Below are 12546 nucleotides of genomic sequence, written 5' to 3'. Positions count from 1 at the left end.
AGATACCGCTTCCCGCGGTAAAGAGCACAGTTTTTTCCTCCCTGCAAGTTTTCGATTAACAAAATTGTTCTGTCAAGAAAATTTTCACGCGAGTGAAAGTCTGACTAAAAATGATATTTATTTAAGTTGTTTTATTAATGATGTCCATATAAAAGAACAATAATTTTATACAATTTTTTATTTTAAGTCTCATCGACTTATTGTTATTGACGCGGAATTTTTGAAACGCGGATTATATTTCTCTTTACATATATAAAACCAATATTATTACATATAAATTAATCATATAATGATTAATTTAATTTAAAAATCGAAAGTTGAAAAGTAAACGATCAATTAAGGAGATTGAGACAAAAATCCATGGAATATGTTTATATATGTGTATAGTAAAAACCATTTGAAAAAAATTCACGGATGTGCGAATTCATGTAACGAGTGAAATTTCGTATGTCACGTTACGTATGCGCATGCGTATATATATATGCATAACTATCATTAACGCGTTCTCTAATAAAATTTGATCGATCGAATGAAATTTTATCAATCTACATTCCTAATCATTCAATATGTCTGATTTTTACTAATAGATTTTTAGTTTAAAAAATTCTTTTCCCATTTAAGAAAATTAAATTTTTTTTTTTTTGAAGTGACTTTTTCTAAGTGATAGCCAAGTTTCGATACAGGTTATGAAAAAAATTTAACCTAAATTTATTTAAGAATAATATATTAAAAATATTTGCATTTAGCTTTTTTATGAAAAAAAATTGAGATTTCTTGGTGCATTTCTTTAAAGATGAAAAAAAATTCTGAATTTTTATATTTGAATTATAATTCATATAAATAATAATTTATAATATCTTGAGTTATTTCGACTACGTGCTACGTGGGAATATCGCATAAATTTTCGTGTTACGAAAGAATTTCTTATCAACATGACAGGCAGTTTTTATTTTACGCACTAAAAATTATAATCATTTGTGATTATTCTCAGTCGATTTCTTATTTAAACATGATATTTTGAAAAATCGTTCATTAAATTAAAATTCAACTTTAAGCGATATTTTAATTAAATTGTCTAACCTAACCTAGTTTTCATTTTCGAAAATTCAATTTCAACAGGAACATTAGTGATAAATTAAATAATAGAATATCGAGGTATGATATTATGCGAGTAAATCAAGATATTTTTAAATGTAATCGTTGTGTTACAATATTTTATCAAACGAATTAATTTGATCGAATAAATACAAATATATGTGCACATATTACTTACTTGTGACGTAATAATAGACAAGAAATCCTCAATAACATTACACAAATTTTTCGTATCGATTTATATGATTTATTAAATATCATTTACAAATATTGCACTATCTATATATTATAAATAATAAGAGAAGAAAAATTATAATTGAATAAAGCAAAAACTATAAATTGAAGCAGACAATAATTGAGCATATATTTTATAATATTAGCAACAATTATACATACTAATATATTTAATTAAAAGTGAAATAAAACATTACATATAATATTATGCATTATTCATAGAAAACCTATAAAAATAGTTTAAAAAAAAATGGTACGTTACGACTTTCTCTATTTCTCATTTACAGGTTATGTTTTGTTCAGATAATAGTATGCGAAACTTATTGATGTAATTAAAATGAATAATGCAACAATTTAAAATTTAAAATTTAAATTTGAGTATTAGAAAAATCTAGAATCATATAAATTTTGGTTAAATCATGAATTCTTAAGATTCGTATTCGTTTTCCATTGTTAAATAAGTACATTATATATAAGAATAATATGAACATACATATATATTCTCAATTCTCTGAATTATCGATGACACATTACAATATGGAATTATTTTTTCTTCAAGAGTCAAGAATTACTTTTACACAAGATCTGTCTCGTATCTCGTACAACCTTTCTAACAATAAGTAGAACAATCCTTTCGAAAGCCAAGGATCAATTTCAACGAAACAATGTTTCTATGATCAATGGTATCAATTCGTAAAAGGTGATACTAGTTGATTAAAAAGTATCAATTAAATGCCCATTTTGATTAAGTTACGATGTAACAGTTTCACGCCACTATTCCCGCGTCATTAATGATACATCGACGAAGCACAATCGCGATTCGATATTTCAGACCACTGCCAATTACAAATTGTAAAACCTGCCAATTATAAATGATAGAAGATTTGCACGGTTTCTACGGTAAATTTATCAGGAACGTGTAAGAGATTTGTAAAAAAATAGAACGTTTAACATACATATATAATTCTAATTGTTGTTCAAATAAATATATTATCAACAATTTAATTTTTGCATCGAGAATTCATTTTTTTAATAATAATAATTTTTAAAATATAATATTATTATACAATTATATATATTTTTTTTTTATTTAATATAAAAGCAATGCTCATGTTATTATCAAGATTGTTGGACAAATGTTTTTTTTGTTTTAATTCTTTCTCACATTTTCTAGATTTAAAGCATTTAATCCAATTGCTCTGGGCGTACACGCGTGACTTACATTGATGTATTCGATTGCAACCGATAATTGCAAAAAAAAAAAAAAGAAAAGAATTTGATCGACATAACGTTTCGTATATTTATTCAATTACGCGTTCAGCACTAGAAGCTTGCTCTCTCTTTTAAGTCGATCCTTGAATCGATACGATCCATACGATTTGATCCAACTAAGTACACCATATCCAATGTGTAGCGTTGTTGTGATTTTCTCGAGGCTGTCTTTAATTGGAGAAGAAATTAGTTGTGAGCTTCTTAGCATTTTCTTTTTCCATTTGACGATAAATCGACGATAAATCAAGTAGTACATCGTAACGAATGATATGGGACGTTATTGTTACCTTTAACGAAAAATTATATTTGATATTATATTCGATATGTTTCTTCGATTATTAAATGCATCGATTTTCTTAAAATTTCTTATTCTTGTATTTAAAATATTTAAAATAAATTCGTCAATTATATATTTGTTAAATATTTAATTAAAATATTATTTAAAAAGTTAAGAAAAGATGAATATTGGGAATATTTGAAATGAAACAAGCGCACGAGCGATTTATTTCTTATTTGATAACATTTAAATGTATTTCAATGTATTTCGTTGTTCATTAGGGTGTACACTGATTTCATTGTAAAGTACGATAAAAAGAAAAAAAATTAATAAATACAGCTGGGGAGAGTTGCAAAACTGATTGCCTCTTCCGTTTCTACGAACATCAATTGCCTCGATTTCACGCTGCAACCGATTCGATCTATCATCTAATACTTATTAAACTTTTACCTTTGAGGTCGCGCAAACTCATCTCAGGCTGACCTTTCATCCCACCTTTCATCTTATTCGATCACTTTTTTAACTTTCTCGCATCTTAAAAGTTATAAACGATTTATTTTACAATCGAAACTTTAATCGAACGTTCTAATATCTAAATATTATTAATTTAATATGCGATAATTCCATGTATTATATTCCACGAATATTGCTACATTTTTCTTTTTTATTTGAATTTATCTATAAAGATGTTTTTATATCAATATTTAGAATATTAAATATTACTATTTTATATTACAATTTCTTGGAAATTGAAAATGAGAAATTAAAATACCACCATTAGTTCGTCATTAATAACGTAAAAATCAAGTTTAAAAAGTATATCTAATTGAGTTAAATATATTGCGTATACTAAAATATGCATAAATACAATACATTAACGTATTTATGGTCACCTACAACATAGAAAATGTACATGCGAAAGTAGCCCAAAGAAATTGATTTTCTTTTACTAATGACGCGATTCTTTTTACTAATAACCTAGTTTCTAGAAATTCACTGTTAGGAAACGTGTATTTCGCTCGACGAAACATAGAAACGCGTTTGGTAAAATGACATATATCCAAGGAAGAAGGCAAAAAGGAAAAAGAACGTTGATACTGTACAACGTATTATAGATATTAATTTTCTATTTAAATAATACAGTCGTATTACGGGATATTGCACATATTGTGATTAGTGACGTTAAATTGAAAAATTCCATTATAATCGACGAATATTTCATTTCTTTTCTTGGCTATGGATCTTCGCGGTCTACTTTGTTACCGCGTAGTTAATTTAAATATAACAATCGTTTGATATTTTCCATTCATCGGACCCGTTATGTTTTTTCGAATAAAGAAAGAGAAAAAAAGGAAAAGCAAGTTTTACCAGCGCTACTAGTTGTTGTGGTAAATCTTTTGTAAACGGGACAAACCATCGATCGAGATGAGAAAACTCTTCAAGCATGATCCGTGGAGTCACGTCTGCGGAAGATTTATTGAACGACCACGCAAAATTTACGGAACTTCACCGTAGTAGGCTGTGGAAGGAATGAAAACCTTTCGATTCTATTTGTAAACTATGATACATGAAGAAGTTATTGACGATACGACGAAAGTATCTGATGCCGTGTACTTTCGCTCCATTTAAAACTTAATGTGATTATACGCGAAAGATATAATCAGATCGAGGAAATTACGTATGATAATTCGTGAGGTGATCTCATGTGTCACCTACTTTCACGCTGCTCCTCTGCATTCCTATCCGCACTCATATTTGCGTGGAAATCAAGTATACATTCGGATATGATGAAGAAAAAGATCAATTCATTTCAAACGACATGTATTTTTCATATGTACTAATGATATTAAAAAAAAAAAAAAAAAAAAAGGAAAGTCGATAATACAATTTAATCTTGTTTTCAAGTTACAAGGAATTCTTCGATTCTTCTTTCATTACATACGCAATCAATATATATAAAAAAAAAAAAAAATTGATTCTATCGATTCTTTTTTCAAAAGCATAAATAAAAAAAAAAAGGACGTTTTTAAGATATGATCAATATGTTGTATATGCTGTCCGCAGGAAGGAAGAGTCTCTTATATGGCTTTCTTTCCTTCTTTCCTCCTTGCATATATTAAATGCGTTGTAAAAAGTAAAGACAACTTGTGCGATGACACCTGGTGGAAACGTCATACATTTTTTTCTATCTAACTTCCTCTTCTTCTAAGTTATTATAGGAAGAAAGAATTTAAAAAAATAAATAAATAAATATAAAAAATCATGAGATGTGGTACATATTTTAAAATAAATTTATCTCGTTTTCTAAGACATCATGTCATAATATATATTATTGGATAGCCACGTTTTATTAAAATTTCCGTTCTAACCAATGAAGGTAATATTGTATATTTGCGGTAGACATTTAACGTTTGTGCAACCGAATCTTATCTTCGATCTAACACGTTGATTATTTAATACCATAACATATATTTAACGTTGTTAATGATATCTTAATCAATTTACAATACATTAATAAAATGGAAATATATATGTAAATAAAATGTAACTTTCTTTCATTTTTTTTTTATGAATCGATAAATTTTTACAAATCGTTTACAAAGACGAATTATTAGAAATTTATTTAAAATGTTCGTATAATATTTTTTATAATATGTTTCATGACAATACAACGATAAAAGACAAAAATTATTCAAAAATGTTAAAATATTTAAAAATTCAAACGATCATATTTCCCTATTAATTCGAACGTTGATAAAGTTAAATTTTTAACAAACTAGCAAAAATCGAATATTTAATATAACATTTTGTATATTTTACAAAATCGATCAAACTCACTTCATATTAAAATTTGCCGAATGAGCTACTTTAGACGCGAAAGTGATGACTATTTTGAGTGAGATTAAATTGCAAATCGTATATGCTATGTAATTAAAACTTTTTCTTAAAGTGCGAGAAGGAGAAAGAGAATGTATATGTATTAAGCAAACAATAACATATATTTTATGCAAAGAATTATAAATATATGCGTAGTTAATTTTTGTCTAATAACATTTAATAACTATTTATCGATAGTTTAATAACTATCGATGATGTAAATTTTTTTCATTAATTGTATGAAATATTTTAAATAATTTACATATAAATTAAGGAAATTTATATATTAATTAAAGAATTATAAAGATATGCATAAATTTCTATTTGTTTATTTACTTTCAAGTTAATCAATTACAGGATAATTAAGTACAAATAGTTAGTTTAATTAAATATCAAATAGCTATTAGAATAGGAATTTTAATTTGTGAAAATAAAAATTTAGTTTAGATTTCGATTAGAGAGAAAATAAAATGTTAAAATCGAAGAAGCAATTAATGCAAAGAGTATGGAGATAGAAGCGTGTAAACGGAGGTGCACTATAAATCGTCGATACTGGTCGCGTCGATAGCGCGAGCACACAGACACGTTAATACATGCACGTAATCCCTGTCTCTTTCCTCTCGTCCGTCGAAGCATCGCATTGTCGGCGCAGACGCCGTGGCAACGCTTATTGATCGTGGCTCTGTGGTGCTCGGTGTCCCTGCACGCGTCATGCGTCGTCGTCTTTCGCGACGTAGCGACGGTGCCGGGCAGTAAGTTATACTCGTGTTCCGTCTCGTCCAGTTCGAGGTAGCCGATAAAAAACGGTGCCAGTGACAGCAGACGTGTGTATTTTCGATTTGGTAGTGCGCGTAGTTCGTTGGATGGGTTTATAGATCGCAACGATTAACAAGATGCGATCGAGAAACGCGGCGATTCTAACGTGAATTAAACTGCCGCCTGGTCCAGCCGCTGGAAAACGGGATTCCTTGTCCCCTGTCGGCGAAAACGTATCGAGAATCGGAAAGTTTCCACCGTTGGCAGGTGGTTCTCGAACGATATCGCGATCGTCCTTTCTACGTCGAGTGAAAGTGATCGGCGGTGAAGCGTTCTCGAGGAGTTGGCCGGATGCTTGGCCGACAGGTGCGTTCGTAGAGGCTCGCTCGGTGTACCGAGCAACCGATACTCTATAACGATTGGTTCGAACGCGAGCTTCTACCACAGTTCGACCAATCGCGTACGCGTACGGACTAGGCGGCTTTTCCGCGATTCCGGCGCCGATCGATTTCGTTACGGCGAGCCGTGAGCCGCTCGTGAAACTTGAGGACGACGTCTCTAACAAGGAAACATGAGTCTGCTGTCTTCTTCCATCGGCAACGTTCGCTGCCTCGCGGACGAGGAGGCCGATCACAATATGCTTCAGGGTAAATGTCGCTATGGCATTTTTCTCGATAGATTAATTTCAGGTTCACGCTCAAGGTCGGTGCAGCTACAATCGCGGATTTGTTCTCGCAATTATCGCATTGGCTAACGTTCGAGACGCGATCGATCACATCGTGTTCTATGTATATTTATATCGTATCAAGCTTCCGTTTTGTTTGTTTTCGTTTGGAAGCAAAATATAAATCGATCTTTCGAAACAAGCGATTCCTATTCTTTTTAACCAATACCTTACGAACGACTTTGACGCTCCAAAGTGATGACTCATCGACACGGCATGAATCTAATAGTTACTGCAGCTGCATCGGAACCTTAAGTGTTGCATATTATGCTACGTGTCTTTTTTTTTAATATTAATACAACTAATATCGCAATCTTTCGATTATCCGTGGGAAAATTCAAAGTAAAATTCAACAATTTTTAAAAAAATTCAATTTTTTTTTTTTGAAATGTTTTTAATACGTCACGCACGATACAAAGTAAATATCGTATATCAACTACTTATAATTGGCTGTTCAACCTTTGAACGGTTGCGTAGTATAAATTGTTTACAGACTTGCGCGATATATTCGTTCATGGATGATAATAAGCTCATTTTTAACGAAGAATCCAATGTCGTTATCGCAAAGATGCGGTTTCTACGAATGAAAAGGATTAGTTTTTTTCTCGCATTTGCGAATTAATGGAATAAAATATTTTGACCAAGACAGGTCAAAAGTCTGCACGTTAAAAAATATCAGTAGCGAACATTGATCTTTTTAATCGAATGTAATATCAAAATTATTATTTATTATACTTAATATTAAAATTATGTTATGTGTTTGATAAAATACACAGTTTTTCTTATTATTAATGAAACAGAAATTTAATATACAAAATAAAATAAAACGAAAAATATTAGAGCAATCGAATTAATCATTCATTAATTAGTTATTAATTGTATAACTAATAAAAACAATATTTTTTTCCATTATACGATATTTTTTATAATATCGATTTAAAATATTATTTCGTAACAAAGTTTTCGTAATTTTTTTATATCATTAAATGGTTTAAAATAATTTACGATATCGTTGTATTATTTTCGTTATATTTTTATAGAAGAGAATTTTTACAATGCAATCTGAAATTTAATTACCGTTCGAATTTGACTCGTTTTTTTCTTAAATTTATTTATTTTTTTTATTCTTTCGATATATAACTGTCTCGTTGTAGCACGTAGAATACACAACAAGTACGGGAAAATAAATAAAAGCATTGCGTGGTTTATGCAAATAAATCGTACCATTACCGGTCACGTTTCGCTGTTTCCTTTTAAGATGTGGCATACCTAACGTCACTTCGCGTTCAAGGGAAGTGGCTGTGCATATTTATGATTTTTCCTTCAGGCTGTTGGCATACCTGTAGACAATTTTTATTAGAAAAATGAAAGTATGCGAAATAATGGATACATTCTATCCATTTAAATACTTGGGAAAAACAAGTTTGTACGGTTATTTATTCCAAATCGATAGAAATAATGATAGATAATAATAGAATCTCGAAGAAAAATTAACAACCATAATAATCGAAACAGTACATAATATACATTTATCTTATTAATCCTTGAAAACAAATTATCTTTGATCGATTACCGTTTCGATATCGATGTGACGTTATTTCATTTTATATTTGACAGATTAATTCAATTCTGTGTTCATTCGCGTAAAATGAAAAACCAGACGCGCATTATTCGTTCGATTTTAAGCGTAAATAAATAATTTCTATCGTAAATTAAATAAACAATTGTTTTCACGTAATAAGAAAGTACAATTACACCTTAAGATCGATAAGCGTTTCAAACCGTTCGTTAAAGTGACAGCGCTCGGTTTGTTCATCCATTCTCCGCGCAAAAACTTGTTATAACAATTACACTTATAATAACACGTTGTGCTTAACAAAGTTTTAAATATTTTTCTTCAAAATTAATATTAAGATTTATCATATTAGAAGATCGGAAAAAGTGGTTGCTCGGCCCAAATGGTTGTTTCGGAAGGGAGAAAGGAAATGAAACTTTCTCGAGAGAACACGACGTATAATCAAAATATTATACATGCTCGTTTCCAACCGCAATGCACCAGTAACGCAATCCCTCCGTGTATCGACATCTAGCTACGTTTTACCCGCTTGCCAACACGGACGTCTTCTAAACGCGTATATATATATAACGTATCTCATTTTCCATACTCGGACGAGGTTTTAGTTGAACGCATCACGGTTTCGCTGAATAGCAGCGTCTCATTGTAGTCGGGGCGATAGTAGAGCCGGCTTAAAAGCATTTTCTGCACGAGTCGTGTTCCAGGGGCTTTTGTTACACGATACTACTGCGAATTACATAGTTACAACCAGTTTTTACACGGGGATGAGCAAGCGTTAGGAAAGGGGAAAGGATATTTTTCCATCGCGTTTATTGAAAAAAAACGTCTTAGATATCCTCGAATCGTTTTAATTCGACGAATCAATGCGAATTTAATCAATTTGAAAAAGATTTATTCTCTTAGAAAGTTAACCCGCGATAATTTGTTTCCGTATTTAGATATTTACTGGTTTTTTTCTTTTTTTTTTTTTTTTTTTATACGATGCCGTAAAACGCGCGCGATTATTTGTCATTATACGAAAAGTATTTGAAAGTTATTAACGGAAAAAAGAGGGAGAGGGAGAGAGAGAGAGAGAGAGAAGAAAGATATAGATACCAGTTAATAATAAAATAACGTATAGATAATTATATTTATATTGATTTTAAATATTACGAGAATTGAACGTTTTTCGAATAGAAAAATCTATTATATATATATATATGTCATTTAATTGTATATTTTAATTATATATTATCGATCAATTAACGTAGCAATATAACAAGGATTAGTAACGCGTTTATCTCGTGACGACGGGCAAAAATCATCATTGGTCATGTACGCGCAATAAATTATGGAAATTCGCTTTGGAAGCATGAGAAGATGCAACGTGAACATGGTATTGTGCGCTTTTTCTCACTTGCCTTTTAGTGTTGCGCGTTGCGTAACAATCTCGTAATTCAGCTAGGTAGTTATGCCACCACTACTCGAACGAAAATGTGAGAATCTTTTAATTGGCGAATTAGAATTTTCGAATGGGACGCCATCATCGCTTTATTTTCAATTAATTTTTTTTATCATTTGTACAAGGTAATTAACCTTGCTTAACTCGTTTCTCGTATCCTGTTGTTTTTTCTTTCTTTTGCAGAACAACATATTATATTTATATATCTATATATAAATGTGACACATTATCGGGTTATAATTATAACCGTTTTAATTTTTCTTAACTTGGATAAATATACCGTGTATAACGATAAAATTTGAATTTTTAAAAAATACACGCGTAAAATACAAATTCGAAGGAGAAAAAGATCGTAAATCGCAATGAACAGTTTCTTTTTTTTCCTTTTTTTTTTTTTTTTTTACGGTTTCGTGTCGCTAATCATCAATCAGCTTAGTTTTTTCTTTGCGTTATTCAAGTATTTCGTGATATAAAAAAAAAAAAAAAAAGATAGAAGAGGACAAAATGCTGTTGAATAACGAAAACCGTAAGTACATGGTAAGACCAGAGGTTCATAAGTCGAGGTCGTGAATATTATCGCAAAAAATAGACACACGAAACGTTACGTATTCTAACGAGAAGAGAACGTTGGAAGATAAATTTGCTTATTCATTTAACGCGAAGATCGTATACATACAATCATCGAGACAATATTTATTTTTAAATATTATTTTCAGCAAGAAAAGTTTCAACTTTAAGAATCGTGGATAAATTTATATTTATAAAAAGATGTAAAAATCTCTCGTGTATATGGACATGTTTATTTGAAAAATGAACGAACGTTTGATCGATTAATTAATTGTGAGTGAAAATACGAAACTAGTCGAACCGGAATACCGATGCGCGGTATGTTAATAAAATCAGAGAGAGTTCCATTTCGAAAAGCGATCGCTTCCAGTATATTTAACGCGTATATCCACCGTGTATCACCTTCGGCAAATGGATCACTAACTTTCCAAGTTCGTGTCTCCCTCGTTGTACGCAGGATAGTAATTAGAATGGACAACCTTTCAAGCATGATTCAAAAGTTTTTTAGCTTGATTTAACTCTTACCTTAAGAAGCATCGATTCATCGGCCCACGTGCAAACGCTCTTTATCGATTAACCATGTATCGAACGTCAATTAAAATTATCGGCCTATGCTTTATTTTTCGACATATATATATATATGTGTGTATACACGTATATAGATTAATTTCTACTTGATCAGTTTACTCGTGTAATTTATTTAATAATTTCAAGGAAATCGAAAATTTTCAATATATACATATACATCGTCCACAATTTATCGAACGTTACTTTCGATATAATTTCAATTTATCGTAAAATTTATTTATACGCGCGCGTGCTATATGATGATTTTTTTTTTCATCCGTTTTATCCCATTATACGATATTTCTCTCGTGTGAATGTAAAACAGGAAATATCGAAACGCTGTTTGATCCGTCACTACGATTATTTATAGCTGTTTGTTCGAGATGTGGAATTACGTTCCGATTTATCGCGAAAAGAATCGATCCTTTATTATCCTTTATTCTCTCTCTCTCTCTCTCTCTCTCTCTAAACGAATCGTGAGATCGCGATCGTTTAAAAAAAAAAAAAAAAAAAAGAAAATCGTAATAATTTCGAATTAATACGAATCTTTACGTTACCGCTACGCAAAGTAGGTTGTTGCACTGCTCGGATACAGGAGGAAACGATATTCCGCAATCGTGTCTTTTGATATCCTCGACTCTCTATTTCACCGTTGGCGACGCACGTTTCCGGCGGATGTACAAGGCCATTGTTTTTGCCGGATAACGGCGATCCTTAAAAGTTTTATCGTATATTCGAAGATTATTTCGCATACTATACGAAGAAGCAGGAATAAAATTCGCGATGATTTCGTGAAATCATAATGCGCACGCGCGTATGTGTGAGTGTGTATGTATATATAGTACACGTATATACCGTTAATCCGATGGTTAAACCAGGACGAATTCGATCACTGGTCGTCCCCGAAGCTTTCTCGCTAAGCTCGGCAACGAACGATTATATGCCCAATAACGGTACAAAGTGCAATGCGCGCATGGTGCATTTACGATAAGCAAGCGCGCGGCTATGGCGTAGCAGTGGCTTCGTAGATGGCTATCCAAGTGGAGATAGAGCCGAGACTATGCGACCTGGAACGGAACGACACGTCGCTCTTGTGTCTACCTACTACGTGTGCACATGCGTATCTATCTGCGCCTCGCTGTTGCGCCGTGTCACGACAC

The 12546-nt window shown here is 31.3% G+C and overlaps 1 protein-coding gene and 2 long non-coding RNA genes across 4 annotated transcripts in view; 2 read left to right on the top strand and 1 right to left on the bottom strand.

Annotated features, from left to right (window-relative positions):
- Positions 1–12546, top strand: part of centrocortin (cerebellar degeneration-related protein 2-like) — a 34529-nt gene that overhangs the window by 1835 nt on the left and 20148 nt on the right. The window contains exon 1 of one of the 2 annotated variants that reach the window (XM_012495085.3): positions 6393–7158. The exons of the other annotated variant lie outside the window; for it this stretch is intronic. Coding sequence (XP_012350539.1) covers positions 7083–7158 — 76 coding nt within the window. The 5' untranslated portion in view covers positions 6393–7082. Of the gene's footprint in view, positions 1–6392; positions 7159–12546 lie in introns of those variants that run through there. 2 annotated transcript variants of the gene reach the window in all.
- LOC147657625 (uncharacterized) lies at positions 861–2334 on the top strand. Its single transcript, XR_015292107.1, has 2 exons — positions 861–1155; positions 1617–2334. It is a non-coding gene; the product is annotated as an uncharacterized LOC147657625 (long non-coding RNA).
- Positions 8012–12479, bottom strand: LOC147657624 (uncharacterized). Its single transcript, XR_015292106.1, has 2 exons — positions 12242–12479; positions 8012–8575 (listed from the first exon to the last, which is right to left on the bottom strand). It is a non-coding gene; the product is annotated as an uncharacterized LOC147657624 (long non-coding RNA).

This window comes from Apis florea, unplaced genomic scaffold (assembly GCF_048593485.1).
Source record: "Apis florea isolate Af1SG1 unplaced genomic scaffold, ASM4859348v1 contig_3068_pilon, whole genome shotgun sequence".
Classification (NCBI taxonomy): domain Eukaryota; kingdom Metazoa; phylum Arthropoda; class Insecta; order Hymenoptera; family Apidae; genus Apis; species Apis florea.
Note: the sequence above shows the minus strand (reverse complement) of the source record. Positions and strands in the feature narration are given on the sequence as shown.